The 17349-nt window shown below is 67.1% G+C and overlaps 4 protein-coding genes across 6 annotated transcripts; 3 read left to right on the plus strand and 1 right to left on the minus strand.

Moving 5' to 3' along the window:
• Positions 1 to 94: 94 nt before the first annotated feature.
• Positions 95 to 4295, minus strand: PMEL (premelanosome protein; the record flags this gene model as incomplete). Its single annotated transcript, XM_061444162.1, is given in 12 exon segments — positions 95 to 306; positions 826 to 919; positions 992 to 1369; positions 1437 to 1440; positions 1507 to 1774; positions 1776 to 2247; positions 2474 to 2635; positions 2734 to 2865; positions 3280 to 3331; positions 3333 to 3427; positions 3525 to 3641; positions 4197 to 4295. Coding segments are annotated over 12 exon segments (2050 nt in total), but the record flags the coding sequence as incomplete, so codon positions are not given.
• A 700-nt stretch (positions 4296 to 4995) lies between these two features.
• On the plus strand, positions 4996 to 8117 carry CDK2 (cyclin dependent kinase 2). Of its 2 annotated transcripts, none has more exons than XM_061444149.1 (7): positions 4996 to 5197; positions 5755 to 5832; positions 6222 to 6342; positions 6426 to 6595; positions 6665 to 6770; positions 7723 to 7926; positions 8013 to 8117. In XM_061444149.1, exons 1-7 carry the CDS (start codon positions 5082 to 5084, stop codon positions 8115 to 8117), a joined length of 900 nt encoding a protein of 299 aa, XP_061300133.1. In that variant the 5' UTR covers positions 4996 to 5081. The 2 variants fall into 2 exon arrangements, with proteins under 2 accessions (XP_061300133.1, XP_061300134.1); XM_061444150.1 differs by having other exon boundaries at positions 4997 to 5197; positions 6426 to 6596; positions 6669 to 6770.
• A 2906-nt stretch (positions 8118 to 11023) lies between these two features.
• Positions 11024 to 13490, plus strand: RAB5B (RAB5B, member RAS oncogene family). Its single transcript, XM_061444151.1, has 5 exons — positions 11024 to 11186; positions 11814 to 11965; positions 12071 to 12193; positions 12284 to 12377; positions 13156 to 13490. Exons 1-5 carry the CDS (start codon positions 11024 to 11026, stop codon positions 13269 to 13271), a joined length of 648 nt encoding a protein of 215 aa, XP_061300135.1. The 3' UTR covers positions 13272 to 13490.
• A 906-nt stretch (positions 13491 to 14396) lies between these two features.
• SUOX (sulfite oxidase) lies at positions 14397 to 16806 on the plus strand. 2 transcript variants are annotated; one of them, XM_061444159.1, is made up of 4 exons: positions 14611 to 14741; positions 14902 to 14953; positions 15039 to 15177; positions 15265 to 16806. In XM_061444159.1, the coding sequence occupies exons 2-4, from the start codon at positions 14913 to 14915 to the stop codon at positions 16693 to 16695; spliced, it is 1611 nt and encodes a 536-aa protein (XP_061300143.1). In that variant the 5' UTR covers positions 14611 to 14741; positions 14902 to 14912; the 3' UTR covers positions 16696 to 16806. The 2 variants fall into 2 exon arrangements, with proteins under 2 accessions (XP_061300142.1, XP_061300143.1); XM_061444158.1 differs by having other exon boundaries at positions 14397 to 14953.
• Positions 16807 to 17349: the final 543 nt, after the last annotated feature.

A 17349-nucleotide genomic window follows, 5' to 3' on the forward strand; every position in this document is an offset into this window, starting at 1 on the left:
TACCCCCCCAAGTCCCACCAGATTCTGCCCCCCCCCCCCATCCCACCGCCTCCCCTTCCAATCCCAATGGATGTTTTCCCCCCTCCCATCCCACCTCCACCTCCGACGCTGAGCCGGGTGCTGGCCACGGCGAGGCTGCCGCCGGCCGCCAGGGACACGTTGAGGCAGAAGAGCCCGGAGCCGTTGAAGTCCTGGCGCAGGAGGAGCTGGCACCCGGGGCCCGGCTCCACGGCCGAGCACGTCTGAGCCGCCGCCGCCTCCCGGCACTCGGCGTCCGCCACCACGGTGCAGACCTGCTCGGGGCGGCTGCGGGCGGGGGTCAGCCCCTGCCGGGCCCCGCTCCGTCCCCGTCCACACCGGGACCCCGCTCCCATCCCCATCGGGTTCCCCGCTCCCATCCCCGTTCCCGTCCAGGACCCCGCTCCCATCCCTATCCCCGTCGGGTTCCCCGCTCCCATCCCGTTCCCGTCCAGGACCCCGCTCCCATCCCTATATCCCCGTCGGGTTCCCGCTCCCATTCCCGTTCCCGTCCCCACCGGGACCCCGCTCCCATCCCCATCCCCGTCTGGTTCCCCGCTCCCATTCCCGTTCCCATCCCCTCCGGGCACCCTCTCCCATCTCCGTTGCTGTCCCCGCCGGGACCCCGCTCCCATCCCCATCCCAGTTCCAACAGCGCCGGACCCCCGCTCCCGTCCCGTCCCCATTCCCGTCCCCGCTCCCATCCCCGCGGGGTCCCCGCTCCCGTCCCTGTTCCTGTCCCCGCCGGGGTCCCCGCTCCCGTCCCCGTGCCCATCCCCGTCCCGTCGCGTCCCCGCCGGCCCTCACCTCCCCTCGCACGTCACCGTCAGCTCCACGCTGCTCTCGCCGCCCTCTGCCGCCACCGGCACCACCTGCACGATGGAGACGCTCTCGATGCCCTCTGCAATGGGTGCGGGGTCAGGGCGGGCGCGGATCCCCCCCTCCCCACCGGCCCCCCCGGTCCCGCACTCACGGACGATGTCGAGCTGCGTGGAGAAGGTGCCGTAGCGGTACAGGATGCAGCCGGTGGCTTCGGCGGCCGGTGCCTGGCGCTTCACCAGCACCAGCGGCTCTGCCGTGGCTGCACCCGTGGCTCCAGCTGTGGCTCCAACCACGGCTGCATCTGTGGCTGTATCCGTGGCTGCGTCTGTGGCTCCAACCACGGCTGCATCTGTGGCTGTATCCGTGGCTGCGTCTGTGGCTCCAACCACGGCTGCATCCGTGGCTGCATCCGTGGCCTCAGCCATGGACATGGCTGTGGCCCCATCCGTGGCTCCATCCGTGGCTCCATCCGTGGCTCCATCCGTGGCTCCAACTGTGGCTACAGCCACGGATACAGCCATGGCTGCGTCTGCAGGAGAAGCCAATGGTAAGGAAGAGGCAGAAGGAGCTGGGACCCCGCCAGGACCCCCCAATACCCACCTGTAGCCACCATTCCCTCTGTGTCTACAGCAGCTGCAGTGCCCAGAGCATCCCCAGCGGGGCCACCGAGGTGGGGAGCACGGGGACCACAGTGGCAGCGGGACCGGTACCCGCGGCAGCAGCTGCTGGGGTGCTGAGTGCCACGAGGACGGGCTCAGTGACAGCAGCATCCAAGGCATCGGTGACAGCGGGGTCCAAGGCATCAGTGATGACGGGGTCCAAGGCATCAGTGGCAGCAGCATCCGCGGCATCAGTGACAACAGGGTCCAAGACACCAGTGATGGTTGGATCCAAAGGCACGGTAACAGCGGTGTCCGAGGGCACGGTGACGGCTGCCGATCCCCCCGTGGGTGAGCCGGATGCTGCTGGTGCTATGGGCAGAGAGTGACGATGGGGAGAACCCCCCTGGTACCCGTGGCGATGGGATGGGGGCTGGTGCCCCCTTACCAGTGCTGGGCACTCCCGGCGTGGTGGGGAGCGGGGCTGTCGGTGATGCGCCGGTGGTGGGGCCCACGACGGGCGCCGCGGAGGTGCCGCAGGGGCTCAGGGGGATGGCAGCCTGCAGCACCATGCGGGCGGCGAAGGAGCCGGCCTCCAGGTACGTGTGGGTGACGGTGGCGCTGCGGGAGATGAGGGTCCCGCTCCCGTCCCCGAAGTCCCAGGAGTAGGAGACGTCGGCGTCGCGCAGGAAGCGGCTGGGGTCGTGCAGCCGCACGGTGAAGGCCACGGCGCGGTTCCGCACGTAGCGCCCGGCGCCATCCACGGCACCGGGGACCTGCGCCACGTCCACCGCGAATGGGACCTGGTCTGGGGGGGGACACACACGTGGGGACACCATCAGCTCACCCGCACCCATTGGGGTCCCATTCCTGTCCCCATTGGGGTCCCATCCCCATCCCCACTGGGGTCCCATCTCCGTCCCCACTGGGAGTCCCATCCTCATCCTCATTGGGGGTCCCATTCCCGTCCCCACTGGGGGTCCTATCCCCATCCCCATTGGGGGTCCCATCCCAGTCCCCCTCCCAGTACCCACCAGTGATGCTGAACTGGGAGCTGGCACGGCCGATGGGGATGAACTTCTGGCGGCCACGGTAGTGGTAGACAACGACCTCCATGGTGTAGGAGCCCAGGGGCACCCCGGCCGTGCCCACCGTCAGCTGGGACGTGGCTCCATCCACAACCTGCCAGTAGCGCCCTATGGGATGGGATGGGATGCGATGGGATGGGGGGGGTCAGGATTGAGCCTCAGGTCCCCCTCAATGGGTGCTGGGGGGCGGTGGTTGGGGGTCTCACCCCACGTCCACCACACGTAGACGAATCTCCCGCGCTTGCCGCCTGCGGGGAACGGGCGCCCGTCGGGGAAGACGCCGTTGGCTTCATCGGGGGGGTCCGGGAACACCGGGTCCCCGCGGGCCACGCGGGTGCCTGCGGGAGCAGAGGGGAGGGTTATGGGGGGGGTGGAAGGTTTTGGGGTGGTTTGGGAGGGTTTTGGTGGGTTTAGGGGAGATGGGAGGGGGTTGGAAAGGTTTAGGAGGGTTTGGGGGAGTTTTGGGGGTTTTTCAGGGGTGTTTTGGGAGGGTTTGGGGATGGTTTTGGGGTGTTTTGGGGCTGCTTCGGGGTGTTTTGGGAGGGTTTGGGGAGGGTTTTGGGGGTGTTTTGGGGTGTTTTTGGAGGGTTTGGGGAGGGTTTTGGGGGTGTTTTGGGAGGGTTTTGAGGAGGGTTTGTGGTGTTTTGGGGGTGTTTTGGGAGGGTTTTGGGGTGTTTGGGGGTGTTTTTGGGGTGTTTCAGGGGTGTTTTGGGGTGTCTGGGGGTGCCCTGTGGCCTCTGCTGGGTGCCGACCGTTGACGGTGCAGTTCTGGCTCCAGACCACGCTGCCGTCGGGCCGCAGCTCCCTGGGTGCTGGGCAGGCGCAGGGCGATGGAGAAGGTGGCCTCAGCGCCCGCCATGGTGGGAGCATCGTTGCTGATGTCGAAGGCGACGTCGCCGCCTGCCAGGGACCGGCACAGGGAGCGGGGCTCAGGCTCAGCACCGGGCCCAGCCCGGCTCCGTCGCCGTCCCCGGTACCCCGGTACCCCGGTACCCACCTCTCCAGCAGCCCGGCTGCCGCGGGGCTCCCTCCTGCCAGGGCCGGTACCGCAGCGAGTCCCAGCTCCGGAACGGCGCCGGGCGCCCGCTCCAGGGCCGGCTCCGGCCACCGGCTCCTGCGGGGACAAGGGTGAGGACAGCCCCGTTTGTGCCCCCCCCCCCATCCACCATTGGGACCCCCCCATTCCTGCCCACAGGGACCCCCCCCTTGCACCTCGTGATGGGCCACGAGTGGGGCAAAGCCCATCACATGGCACCGAGCGCTGCCCAAAGCCTCTTCATGTGACTCTCAGCTGAGCCGGCGCCGCGGGCTGGGGGGAGCTGAGCCCCCCCGTGCCCCACAGTCATTGATGGACGGGGACAGCGAGCACGGAGGTGCCCCCCCCCCAATAGCGATGGGGACCCCCAAACCCTCTTCCCAAAGCACTGTAGGGTCCCCCACGTCCTGCAGAGGATCGGGGACCCCACAATGCCCCCCCCCCCCCATGGCCCCCAAAAGGATCAGCGGGGTCTAATCCTGCTCCCACTCCCAACCCCGGGGTGCTTGGATGCTGTGAGCTCCATCCCCCGGCCAGGACCATCCTGATGGCTGCATTGCCAGGCTGGGGGTGCACCCCTCCGTCCTGTTACCCCCCCCCCATCAATGACCCCCCCCATTGAACCCCACTTACTCCTCTGAGCCACAGCCAGGACCAGGAGGGTCCCCAGCACCGCGGCCGCCCCGAGCACCCGCATGGTCCTAGCGTCCCCCCTCGTTGGGCACCGCCGGGGCTCAGCAGCGGGGCCGGGGGTTATGAAGGGGCTCTCGTTTGCATAAATCCCACCCCAAAAAGGGGGGGGGCACCCCAGGGAGCTCCCCCCACCTTGTGTTACGTGGGGGACACGTGCGAGCACGCGTGGTCAGCCCCGGTCACACGCTCCGGCTGTGCCCGGGGGGGGTTCGGGGGGCCGTGGGGTGCTTTAGGGACACAGAGGCACCCCCTGCTAATGGGGTGAGGATAGGGGGTGCTCCCCCCCCATCCCCAGCACCCTCATGGTGGCCCCATGCCCATGGGTCTGGCTTGGACACACAGTGGGGACCCCCCAGCACCCACAGTCCCCATTATTCCCGCTTTGGGGGGGCTCAGATCCCGGTGCTCCCCCCCTTTATGTGGGACCCTTAAAGCCCTCAACCCCCCTTTTTCCCCCATAGCGATGCCGGACCCCCCATCCGGTACCCGTTACACCCCCCCCCCCATTGGTGGGTCCCGTTCCCATCGCAGGACCAAGGCTCCTCTATGGGACCTCAATTGCCCCTTTAACAATTCTCCCGCGCCTCCCTGACGTCACGGAGAGCCGGGCCAATGGGAGCGCGGCCGGCGGAAGGCGGGAAGCGTGCGCGCGGGGCGGGGCCGGGAGCGGGACCCGCCGAAACATTGTTCCGTGGCCGGGGGGGGGGGAAGCGGCGGCTGCGATCGTTCCATAGGGACCCCCCCCCGTCTGAGGACCCCGTAGGCCCCATAGGGCCCCCATAGGACCCCATAGGGACCCCATAGGGCCCCAGAGGTGCCCCCCCCATGGAGAACTTCCAGAAGGTGGAGAAGATCGGGGAGGGCACGTACGGGGTCGTGTACAAGGCCCGGAACAAGGTGACGGGGGAGGTGGTGGCGCTCAAGAAGATCCGGTTGGACACGTGAGTGGGGGTCTGTGGGGTGGGGGGGTCTATGGGGGATGAGGGGGGTCTATGGGGATGGGGGGGCTGTGGGGACAGGGGGGGTCTACGGGGATGGGGGTCTATGGGGTGGGGGGGTCTATGGGAATGGGGGGGTTTATGGGGATGAGGGGGGTCTATGGGGATGGGGTGGCTATGGGGATGGGGGGTCTATGGGAATGGGGGGGTTTATGGGGATGAGGGGGGTCTATGGGGATGGGGGGCTGTGGGGATGGGGGTGGCTATGGGGATGGGGGGTCTATGGGATGGGGGGTTCAGGGGGGTCTGTGGGGATAAGGGGTCTATGGGGATGGGGGTGGCTATGGGGACAGGGGATCTATGAGGATGGGGGGTCTATGGGGATGGGGGGGTCTCTGGGGATGAGGGGGTCTGTGGGGATGGGGGGTTCAGGGGGGTCTGTGGGGATGAGGGGTCTATGGGGATGGGGGGTCCAGGGGGGTCTATGGGGATGGGGGGGTCCAGGGGGGTCTATGGGGATGGGGTTCAGCCGCTTTGTGCCCCCCCCCTCCCCGTCCCAGGGAGACCGAGGGGGTCCCCAGCACCGCGATTCGGGAGATCTCACTGTTGAAGGAGCTCAATCACCCCAACATCGTCAAGTGAGCCATGGGGGGCACCCCATAAGGGATGGGGGGGTGATGGGGGTTGGCTTGGGTGCAGTTGGAAGCTGTGAGGAGGGCACGGGGGTGCGGGGAGATGGGGGGGGATGAGCATGGGTCTGGGAGGGCGTCCATGGGGCTGAGAAGAGGACATCTATGGGGGGTTGGGACATCCATGGTGATGGGGGGACATCCATGGGGATAGGGGGGAGACACCCATGAGGGTGGGAGGACAACCATGGGGCAGGGGGGGAACACCCGCAGGGCTAAGGAGGGGATCTCTATGGGGCTGGGGGGACACCCATGGGGCTATGGAGGGGACATCTATGGGTGTGAGCCCCCCCCATGGCCATGGGGCACCCCACGCCTGCTCCATTCCCCGCCTCCAGGCTGCTGGACGTGATCCACACGGAGAACAAGCTCTACCTGGTCTTCGAGTTCCTGCACCAGGACCTCAAGAAGTTCATGGACTCCTCATCCCTCAGCGGCATCGCGCTGCCCCTCATCAAGGTGTGTGTGTGTGGGGGTCACCACGATGTGGGGCGAGGGGGGGTCACCCCACCTCCCTATTGACCCCCCCATCGTCCCCATAGAGTTACCTGTTCCAGCTGCTGCAGGGCCTGGCCTTCTGCCACGCTCACCGCGTGCTGCACCGCGACCTCAAGCCCCAGAACCTGCTCATCAACACCGACGGTGCCATCAAATTGGCCGACTTCGGCCTGGCCCGCGCCTTCGGGGTGCCCGTGCGCACCTACACCCATGAGGTAGGCGCTGGGGGGGTCGCCCTGGGGGTGCCAGCGGGGACCCGGTGCCCATCATGTGTCCCCTTGCGGCAGGTTGTGACCCTCTGGTACCGCGCGCCCGAGATCCTCCTGGGGTGCAAGTACTACTCCACAGCGGTGGACATCTGGAGCCTGGGCTGCATCTTCGCCGAGATGGTGGGTGATGGATGGGACCCCCCCACGCCCCCCACCGCTGGGTGCCCCCAGCATCCATGGGGTGGGTTCTGCCCATCCCATTGCAGTGGAACCGCACGGTGTGGGGCTGGGATCAGAGGGGCTTTGGGGGTGATGTTGGGGTCCCAGGGGTGCCCCCAGCATCCATGGGGTGGGTTCTGTCTTTTCCATCCCATCCCATTTACACCAGTGGCTCCTTGATGGGTCTGGGATCAAAGGGGCTTTGTGGGTGACAGTGGGGTCCAAGGGGTGCGTCTATGGGTTGGTTTCTTCCCATCCCGTTGACGCCAGTGCCTCCCTGATGGAGCTGGGATCAAAGGGGCTTTGTGGGTGACATTGGGGTCCAAGGGGTGCCCCTGGGATCTATGGGGTGAGTTCTACCCATCCCATCCCATCCCGTCCCTGAATGGAGCTGGGATCAAAGGCACTTCATGGCTGTCATGTGAGCTGCTCCCGGGGGGTGCCCATCACGCGTCCCAACCGCATCCCCCATTGACCCCCAGCTGCCTGCACCACGATCCCAGCACGGGGTGGGGGGGGGGGTGTCACGAGGCGCCGGTGTGAGCACTCACACGGGTGATCCCATAGGATCCCACAGGACGGGGTTGGGGGGGCTGATCCCATAGGATCCCACAGGACGGGGTTGCGGGGGCTGATCCCATTGGATCCCACGGGATGGGGTTGGGGGGGGCTGATCCCATTGGATCCCACGGGACAGGGTTGGGGGGGGCTGATCCCATTGGATCCCATGGGGTTGGAGTGGTCTGATCCCATTGGATCCCACGGGATGGGGTTGGGTGGGGCTGATCCCATTGGACCCCATGGGGTTGGAGTGGTCTGATCCCATTGGATCCCACGGGATGGGGTTGGGTGGGGCTGATCCCATTGGATCCCGCGGGACGGGGTTGATCCCATTGGGTGCCGCTGGGCGCAGATCACCCGCCGCGCGCTCTTCCCGGGGGACTCGGAGATCGACCAGCTCTTCCGCATCTTCCGCACGCTGGGCACGCCGGACGAGGCCGCGTGGCCGGGGGTCACGGCCATGCCCGACTACAAACCCACCTTCCCCAAGTGGGCCCGCCAGGACTTCACCAAGGTGGTGCCACCCCTCGAGGAGGAGGGGCGCAAGCTCTTAGCGGTGAGTACGGGGGGTCCCCATTGAAGGGGGGGGATACAACAGGGACCCCCCCCCTAAATCCCCCCCTTTCTCTGTCCCCCCCCCAGCAAATGCTGCACTACGACCCCAACAAGCGCATCTCGGCCAAGGCGGCGCTGGGACACCCCTTCTTCCGCGATGTCACCCGCACCGTCCCCCACCTGCGCCTCTGAGTGGTGCGCGCCGGGTGGGACCATGGGGTGAATTGGGGGGGGGGGGGTGGTACGGGGCTGCCCCTCGCCATAGGAGCCATCCATGGAGCATTGCTGGGATGCAGCCAGAGCCCCTTCCCCCCTCTGGGGGTCTTCATGTGAAGGGAGCCCCCCCCAACCTGGACTTGTGGCACTTACAAAATGGGGGGGGAGCTGCAACCAGTATTGGGTATGGGGGGGGCATCTTCATCCCCGTCCTCCTCCTCCTCACCCCGGGGCTGGGGGTTGCGTTTGTGTCCCCCCCTCCACACACCCCCATGGCCCTGTTTGGGGTCGTCCCCCCCCACTCCTCCCCCCTTTTTCTTTGTGACTTTTGTAACTTTGCAGTTTTGTAGCTAACGTCAGGCTCTGTGTGCAGTGGGGGGGGGGCACCCATAGGACCCCCCCGGACCCCTCTGTCAGCGCCCCCATCCCCATCATGGGCTGTGCCCCCCCTCCCCATAGCGCTGTGGGTGCCCCCGCGCCCCTACATGGGCCCGAAACCCCCCCCATGGGGCGGTGCGTGGCAGCGCCCGGCCCCGCCCACCGCGGTAGGGTCACGCCCCATCCACACCCCTCAATTGGCCACTCCCGCTCGCCTTCTGCCGCGCTCCTATTGGCTGGAGTGGGGTGGGTGGGGCCGGAGAGGGCGCGGCTCGCCCTCTTCTGTCAATCATGGGAAGCGCTCTTGTGATTGGCTGCGAGCACCGCATCGTCATCGCGCCGCCGGCCTCGCGTTGGCTGCGCTCCGCTCCTGCTCTGGCTTCCCGCGTCCCCATTGGCCCGTGCGGTGGCGGCGCTCCGCCCCCGAGGTCACCTTATTTGTTGTTGGTGCCGCCCACCTGCGCGGTGCCGCCTCTTCCCATTGGCTCCGCGCCCCGCCGTTCACCCCGTGCTCGCCCTCCTTCACCGCCATCCCTCCCTTCCATTGGCCAACCGCTCTCCTCGCTCCCATTGGCCATCGCGCTGCCCATCCGCCCTGTCTCCCTCTCCCATCGGCTGCCCTCCGCGGAGCGGCGCTCTGACGCGCTCCCCTTCTCTCCCATTGGTCTCCTTACGCGGGGCGGGGCGATGACGCGCTGCCCCTTCCTTCCCATTGGTGCTGCCGAGCGGTAGGGGCGTGTCCTCCACCCCGCTGCGAGCATCTGATTGGCTGAACCGCGCCTTCATCCCGCCCGCGGCAGGAGGGGTTGGCGGAGCCGCTGTTTGTGCGCTCCGGGGCCGCGACGGGAGGGCCGGGCCGGGCGCTGAGGTACCGGGGGGGGGGGCACCGGGACCGGGGGGGGGGGGTACGGGAGCTCCGTGTCCCGGGCTGGGGGGGGCCGCGGCACCGGGACCTGTTCGCACCCCCCCACCCCGCAGCGGGAGGATCCATTCCGGGGTACCGGGGGGGGAGGTCCGGAACCGGGTCCCTTCATTGAACCCCACGGTGAGGGCTTCGTGGCTCTGGTTTGCTCCGGCCCCCGCCGCCCCCGGTACCGGGCATAGGAGCGGTGATAGCGGCAACGGGGAAGCCGCTTGGCCGGGGCGGGGGGGGGGGGACGCGGTGACGCCGTGACCCGGTGCCGCCGGGATCCCGTTGGGATGGGATGATCCATGCGGGCCGTCCCGGGAATGCTGCTGATCCCGGGGGCTGAGGTGCCCCGGTTGGAGTTTCCTTAATCCCGGTGGGATGCATCGAAGGGTGGATGGGAGGGTCTGGATCCGTGTGGTTCCAGAGGGCTGGAAAAGGCGCTGTGGGGCTGTGCCAGTGGCCAGCGACCATTCCCATCCCAGGCCTGGCAGCTCGTCCCTTAGGAATAGCCTGGGATCCATTCCGGGAGGATGGGATCTGGTGTTGGAAACCCGCATGGAGCGAGCGGTGGAGGTGGGATGATGTGGATGGGGCTGCTCCCAGAATCATCCTGGGAGGGAAAGGAAGGATCCAGCCCCTTCCCTGAAGGAAGTGGGATCAGCCTTGGAGAGGTGGATCCATTCCCAGAGCGGATTCCGGAGCTGGCCCCTCCATGGGCACCGGGACGGGGCAGCCGCTCCTGGTGCGCTGCCGGTTGGATCCCTCCATGTGCTGTGAGGGCGATGGAGCCGGGATGCTCCCGGTGCTGTTCCCTGTATCCCGGATCTGCTCCGAGCCCTTAAAACACTGGGAAACCCTCAGCCCCTGAGGAACACTTGGCCCGGGGTGATCCCGAACCTCATCCGTGTGTATTCCCGATGCTTTATGGATCAGACGGGCAGGATTCCTGCCGGAGCAGGGCAGTGGCATTCCCTGTGCTGTGCCTGAGGGGGATCCCGCTGCTCCCGGTGGATCCAGGGATGCTCCATGCTGTGCGTGCCGGGGTCAGGGAGGGTTTCCTGCCGGGTTAGAGCAGCCCCTTGAGGCGGATGGGGAAGGGGAACCGGCATCCTCCAACTTCCCGCTTGGGTCTGGCCTTATCGAGCGCTCCCAAACCTCTGCTCCCACTGGAATGTTATGAGCGAAATCATTCCCAATGGACACCCCCCCCCATCTGCTTCCTCCTCCTTCCCTTGGGAAGCCGCAGCATTCACAGTGCCCGAGCACAAACGGGGGGAACGGCCCCCCCCCCCATTCCAGCGCTGAGGAATGCCGGGGCAGAGCCGGGAGCTGTTCCCATCCCTTTCCTCCTGGCTCCCGGTCTCCAGCGCCGTGCCCGGCAGCGCCGCAGCGCTGCTGACTCACTCCCAGCCTCCTCGCTGCGAGGATCCCGGCTTCCTGGATCCGCTCCGCTCGACCCCTTTGGAAATGGAGGAGCCGGGGCGGGGGGGGGGGGAGAGATCCCAGGTCCCGACGGCTCTTCCCTCCTTGCAGGAGGAGCGAGCGGACCCTTCCCGCACGGACACCCCGCGGCATTCCCAGCGAAGCGGGGGCCATGAGCAGCCGAGGCGCCGCCAGGCCGAACGGGCAGTCCCAAGCCGGGAAGATCTGTCAGTTCAAACTGGTGCTGCTGGGGGAGTCGGCCGTGGGCAAATCCAGCCTGGTGCTGCGCTTCGTCAAGGGCCAGTTCCACGAGTACCAGGAGAGCACCATTGGAGGTGAGTCGGGATCCTGGTCCCGGCTCCCATTCCCTAGGAGCCTGAGCCCCTGCGCCCAGCTCTGGTGGGGTTTGGGGTGCTGGGGATGCTCTGGTTGGATTTAGGATGCAGGGGATGCTCTGGTTGGGTTTGGGGTGCTGGGGATGCTCTGGTTGGATTTGGGATGCTCTGGTTGGATTTGGGATACAGGGGATGCTCTGGTTGGATTTGGGATGCAGGGGGAGCTCTGGTTGAGGTTGGGATGCTGGGGATGCTCTGGTTGGGCTTAGGATGCAGGGGATGCTCTGGTTGGGTTTGGGATGCAGGGGATGCTCTGGTTGGGTTTGGGATGCAGGGGAGCTGTGGTTGGGTTTGGGATGCAGGGGATGCTCTGGTTGGGTTTGGGATGCAGGGGATGCTCTGGTTGGGTTTGGGATGCAGGGGATGCTCTGGTTGGGTTTGGGATGCAGGGGAGCTGTGGTTGGGTTTGGGATGCAGGGGATGCTCTGGTTGGGTTTGGGATGCAGGGGATGCTGTGGTTGGGTTTGGGATGCAGGGGATGCTCTGCTAGTGTGATGCAGGGGGAGCCGTGGTGGGGTTTGGGATGCCCTGGGATAACGGCACTGACGTCGTTACCCATCCGGACAGCGGCATTCCTCACACAATCCGTCTGCCTGGATGACACAACGGTCAAGTTCGAGATCTGGGATACAGCCGGGCAGGAGCGGTACCACAGCCTGGCCCCCATGTACTACCGGGGGGCCCAGGCCGCCATCGTGGTCTATGATATCACCAACCAGGTAGGGCCCCCATCAGGGAGCTTTGGGGGGGGGGTGCTGGGGGCTGTTTCCTCAATGGGGGTCCCTCCCCCCGGGATGAGCCCTGGGTCCCCTCTCTGCTCCTAGGAAACGTTTGCGCGGGCCAAGACATGGGTGAAGGAGCTGCAGCGCCAGGCGAGCCCCAGCATCGTCATCGCCCTGGCCGGCAACAAAGCCGACCTGGCCAGCAAGCGCATGGTGGAGTACGAGGTGAGGGGGTGCTGGGTGCCACCACCCGTCCCCAGCCCCGTCCCCACTGGGTGCTGCTGGAGCCTCACGCCTCCCATGGGTGCGTTTCAGGAGGCTCAGGCGTACGCAGATGACAACAGCCTCTTGTTCATGGAGACGTCGGCCAAGACGGCGATGAACGTCAATGACCTCTTCCTGGCCATCGGTGAGCGGAGGGGAGCCGCAGGGATGCAGGGATGTTGGGATGGGAAGGTGGGGATGATGCTGTAGAGACAGGCTGAGCTGGGCAGGAAACCAGGAGAGGGTCTTTGGATGAAGGATGGAGGGGCAGGACAAAGGGAATGGCTTTAACCTGCCAGAGGGGAGATGGAGGTGGGATCTGAGGAGGAAGTTTTGCCCTGTGAGGGTGGTGGGACATGGAATGGGTTGAATGGGGAAGGTTTGGATTCCCCATCACTCTTCAAGGCCGGGTTGGGCACAGGGGCTTGGAGCAAGCTGCTCTAGTGGAAGGTGTCCCTGCCCATGGCAGGGGTTGGAACTGAATGAGCTTTAAGGTCACTTCCAACCCAACGAATTCCATGATTTCCAACTCAGCCTATTCCATGACTTCCAACCCATTCCATGACTTCCAACCCAACCCATTCCGTGATTTCCAGCCCAACGCATGCCCTGATTTCCAACCGAACCCATTCCATGATTTCCAACCCACGCCATTTTGTGTTTTCCGACCCAAACCATTCCATGATTTCCAGCTCAGCTCATTCCATGACTTCCAACCCATTCCATGACTTCCAACCCATTGATGATTTCCAACCCAACCCATTTGATGTTTTCCAACCCATTCCATGGTTCTGATGCATCGGGGCCCACCCCTGCATCCCCTGCGTGTCCCCCCCTCTTTGCCACTCAATGGGAGCCCATCCCCGTGGCCTCCGGACCCCCTCCCAGGCGCCATCACCTCCTCTTCCTCCTTCCCCTTCCAGCCAAGAAGCTGCCAAAGAGCGATCCCCAGAGCACGAGCGGGGCCGGCGGCCGGGGCCGCGGCGTGGACCTGCACGAGCAGAGCCAGCAGCACAGGAGCCAGTGTTGTAGCAACTGAGGCCGAGCCGGGACCCCCACTCTCCATCCACGCCCCCCCCCGGCGCCCCCACCACCACCACCAGGCCCCACCGTGCCCCTCACCACACTTTGAGCTGCTTCCACTGCCGCTGCTCCCGGGAGCTCCGTCGGCTGCGGATCGGACTTGGGATGGGAATCCAGACTCTTCCTCACTTTGTATCATAGGTGCCCGCAGCGACCCGAGCTCCCGCCGGCTCCCTCCTTCTGGAGCTTCCCAGCTGCGGGAATGCGGGAATTTCCATGGGGTCTTTCATGGATTTCTGTTGGATTTTCCTTATTTTTATTATTCTCCTCCCCCCCCCCCCCCATCCCTTTTTCCTCTTCCTCCTCTTTGCCTCGATGTGGAGGGAGGGAAGCTGCAGCGCCCTCGCTTCCTCCTATGGGTGGCCTTGATTCCCGGCTCTGGCCGGAGGATGGGAACGCCGCGGTGATGGGGCCATGAGGAGCCCCCCCCCCCGCCCCGGCTCTCCCCACGGTTCCTCCCCAGCCGGTGCCGGCGTCTCCGGTTTGCACTTTAGTCACGGAAACGTCCCCTTCAGATGCACCTTGGTGGGGTTTGGGTTCACTTTGGGACACCCCCCCCCCCACACACTCGGAGCCCCCAGGGTTTGGCTTCTCCTGGAGCATTCCCAGCTGCAGGAACTCTGCGGAGCATTGGGATGCTCCCAGGTCCCAGCAGCCAAAAGGGCCCCATTGAGACACCCCAATGGGGGACACCCCAATGGCGCTCACCCCAGGGGCCAGCTCCTGCTCTCCCCGTGGGCTCAGGCTGCACACGGCATGGGGGGGCCCACCCTACCCATGGCTGTGGGGCAGAGGGACCCGTCTCGTATGAAGCCCCCTATTGCAGGGGTCCCTATTTTTGCACCCTCTTTCTTCCCCCACTGTGTCCTGGTTTGGGGTCACGCTGCAGCTTCCCCCCCCCCCATCCCCTTTCCTGATCATTCTTATTATAATTATAATGATTTTGGCTTCGAGGGAGCGCCTCCATCGCGGTTCAATAACAACCTTGAGACCCGAGCTCGGCCCCTCCTTTCCCCACGCCGTTCATGGACGTAAAACCCAGCCCACGGGAGCCAACGGGGCTCGACCCACCCCGCCTGTGTGTGCCCAGGGCGGGATGCGGGGCTCCGCCGCCTGCCGTCGCCGGTCCTGTCCCGATAACGCTTATCGCGGAGCCCAGCGGGGCGGCGGCTCCGGTCAGCAACGGCACCGACCGCCGCTGCCCACCGGGAGGTGCCGCGGCCCCTTTAAGTGCGTTGCCCCTTTAAGCCGCGCTGCTGTTGCCCTTTTAAGCGCGCCCCCCCCCACACCAGTGGGACCCCCGGAGCTGCTTGGCTACGCCCACCTCACCCTAAGGGGCGTGGCTTCACCGGAGGCCACGCCCACCTCTCGTCTCTTAAAGGGGCAGCGCTGCGCAGGACGTCGCGCAACTGAAATTGCTACGCAGGTTCGCGGCGGGTCCGGGACGGGACCCGGGGGGGCACCGGAGCGAAGGGGCGGGAGGAGGGAGGGATGCCCGGCGGGGGTCCCCGCTGCCCGCTCCCCTCGGGGCCGGTTCCCGGTCGAGCGATGCCCGGTGCCCGCCCCAGCCGCTGTCTCCCGTGCAGGTCCCGCTGCGATGCTGCTGCTCCGCGCTGCCGCTATCGCCGCCGGGCACAGGTAGGACCCGCCCCGTCGGGACCCCCCCCTTTCTCCTCGGTGCCCCCTTTCCCCGTTGCCGGTCCTAGCCCCGTTCCTCCCGCAGGCTCCCGCTGCCCCGCCGCGGCTGCTCCCGCTTCACCCCCGGTAACCCGGCCGCGGGGGGCCGGCGGGGGGCGGCTACGGTGCTGGCGGCGCTGCTGGGCCTCGGAGCTGCGCTGGCCTATGGGGAGCGACGGCGGAGGGTGAGTAGCGAGGGGGCACCGGGGTGGGGGGGGGGGGCGCGCACCGGCGGAACGGGGGCGGCCCCGGGCACTGATGGGGTCCCGCAGGTCGCGCAGGCGGCGCAGGCGCCCCCGAGCCGCCGGTACCCCCGGTACACACGGGAGGAGGTGGGGAGGCACCGCTCCCCCCAGGACCGCGTCTGGGTCACGCACGGCACCGACGTCTTCGATGTCACCGACTTCGTGGAGCTTCACCCCGGCGGCGCCGAGAAGCTGCTGCTGGCGGCCGGGGGCGCCCTGGAGCCCTTCTGGGCCCTTTACGCCGTCCACAACGAGCCCCACGTCCGGGAGCTGCTGCGGGAGTTCAAGGTGGGGGAGCTCAGCCCCGACGAGCCCCCCCCGGACCCCGCCGCCGCTCAGGACCCGTTCGCCGGGGACCCGCCTCGGCACCCGGGGCTGCGCATCAGCAGCCGGAAGCCGTTCAACGCCGAGACCCCCGCGGAGCTGCTGACCGAGCGCTTCCTGACCCCCAACGAGCTCTTCTTCACCCGGAACCACCTCCCGGTGCCGGCGGTGGACCCGGCCTCGTACCGGCTGCGCGTGGAGGGCCCGGAGGGCCGGGTCCTGGCGCTGTCGCTGTCGGAGCTGCGGAGCCGCTTCCCCAAGCACGAGGTGACGGCGACGCTGCAGTGCGCCGGGAACCGGCGCTCCGAGATGAGCCGCGTGCGCCCCGTCCAGGGCCTGCCCTGGGACATCGGCGCCATCGGCACCGCGCGCTGGGGGGGAGCGCGGCTCCGGGACGTGCTGCTCCAGGCCGGCTTCGGCGAGGAGCGTGCCGGCGAGTGGCACGTGTGCTTCGAGGGGCTCGACGCCGGCCCCGGCGGGGCTCCCTACGGCGCCTCCATCCCCTACGGCCGCGCCATCAGCACCGGCGCCGACGTCCTGCTCGCCTACGAGATGAACGGCGAGGAGCTGCCCCGCGACCACGGCTTCCCCGTGCGCGTCGTGGTGCCCGGCGTGGTGGGCGCCCGCAGCGTCAAGTGGTTGGCGCGGGTGGCGGTGAGCGCGGCCGAGAGCCCCAGCCACTGGCAGCAGAACGACTACAAGGGCTTCTCGCCCTGCGTGGACTGGGACTCGGTGGATTACAGCGCGGCGCCCGCCATCCAGGAGCTGCCGGTGCAATCGGCCATCACCCACCCGCGCCCCGGCGCGGCCGTGCCGCCGGGGGAGCTGACGGTGAAGGGGTACGCGTGGAGCGGCGGCGGGCGCGACGTGGTGCGGGTGGACGTGTCCCTGGACGGGGGCCGCAGCTGGCGCGTGGCGAACTTGGAGGGCGAGCGCCAAGAGCTGGGTCGCGCCTGGGCTTGGAGGCTTTGGGAGCTGCGGGCGCCGGTGGCGGCGGGCGCGGACCTGGAGATCGTGTGCAAGGCCGTGGACGGGAGCTACAACGTCCAGCCCGACACCGTGGCGCCCATCTGGAACCTGCGCGGGGTCCTCAGCAACGCCTGGCACCGCGTCCGGGTCACCGTCACCCGCTGAGCCGCTGCGGCTCCCCCCCCCTCCCCTCCTGCCCCGTGCCGCGGAGCGAAGGTCGCGGCCGTTTATGGCCCCCGACGTGTGAAAGTGGCTCCATAAAGATTGTGAAGCTTTTATGGACTCGGAGGTTCCGGGGGCAGAGCGGGGACAGGATGGGATGGGATGGATGGGGTGGGATGGGAACAGATGGGGTGGGATGGATGGGGTGGGATACAGGGGGTGGGATGGGATGGATGGTGGGATGGGAGCAGATGGGATGGGATGGATGGGGTGGGATGTGATGAGATGGGATACAGGGGGTGGGATGGGATGGGATGGGATGGATGGGGTGGGATACAGGGGGTGGGATGGGATGGATGGGGTGGGATACAGGGGGTGGGTCTGGGAGACCCCCCCCAGCCCAGTGGTCCCACAGCAGAGGGACCTTTTTGTCGCCAGGTGACCTGGGTCTCACTGGGATCCTGTGTAAGCCACTGGTGCTGTGGGACACTCATCCTGTGGGACCCCTGACCCTATGGGACTCTCTGACCTTACGGGGCTCTCTGACCCTATGTAACCCTGACCCTATATAACACTGACCCTATGGGACCCCGGTGATCCCATGTATCCCCCTGACCCTGTGGGACCTGTAACCCCATGGAACCCTGTGACCCGGCA

Source organism: Pezoporus flaviventris, unplaced genomic scaffold, assembly GCF_033815535.1.
Source record: "Pezoporus flaviventris isolate CSIRO_AGI_PZ_B2104156 unplaced genomic scaffold, CSIRO_AGI_Pfla_v1 ptg000717l, whole genome shotgun sequence".
In the NCBI taxonomy this organism is placed as follows: Eukaryota; Metazoa; Chordata; class Aves; order Psittaciformes; family Psittacidae; genus Pezoporus; species Pezoporus flaviventris.

What these genes read in the sequence shown, in the direction of transcription:
- RAB5B (XM_061444151.1), top strand. Translation starts at nt 11,024, where the DNA reads ATGAGCAGCCGAGGCGCCGCCAGGCCGAACGGGCAGTCCCAAGCCGGG. An exon ending in AGCGCATGGTGGAGTACGAG is followed by an intron (nt 12,194 to 12,283) that starts GTGAGGGGGTGC and finishes GGTGCGTTTCAG; the next exon opens with GAGGCTCAGGCGTACGCAGA. An exon ending in TGACCTCTTCCTGGCCATCG is followed by an intron (nt 12,378 to 13,155) that starts GTGAGCGGAGGG and finishes TTCCCCTTCCAG; the next exon opens with CCAAGAAGCTGCCAAAGAGC.
- SUOX (XM_061444158.1), top strand. Translation starts at nt 14,412, where the DNA reads ATGCGGGGCTCCGCCGCCTGCCGTCGCCGGTCCTGTCCCGATAACGCT. An exon ending in GCTATCGCCGCCGGGCACAG is followed by an intron (nt 14,954 to 15,038) that starts GTAGGACCCGCC and finishes TTCCTCCCGCAG; the next exon opens with GCTCCCGCTGCCCCGCCGCG. An exon ending in ATGGGGAGCGACGGCGGAGG is followed by an intron (nt 15,178 to 15,264) that starts GTGAGTAGCGAG and finishes GGGGTCCCGCAG; the next exon opens with GTCGCGCAGGCGGCGCAGGC.
- CDK2 (XM_061444149.1), top strand. Translation starts at nt 5,082, where the DNA reads ATGGAGAACTTCCAGAAGGTGGAGAAGATCGGGGAGGGCACGTACGGG. An exon ending in AAGAAGATCCGGTTGGACAC is followed by an intron (nt 5,198 to 5,754) that starts GTGAGTGGGGGT and finishes TCCCCGTCCCAG; the next exon opens with GGAGACCGAGGGGGTCCCCA. An exon ending in AGGGGCGCAAGCTCTTAGCG is followed by an intron (nt 7,927 to 8,012) that starts GTGAGTACGGGG and finishes TCCCCCCCCCAG; the next exon opens with CAAATGCTGCACTACGACCC.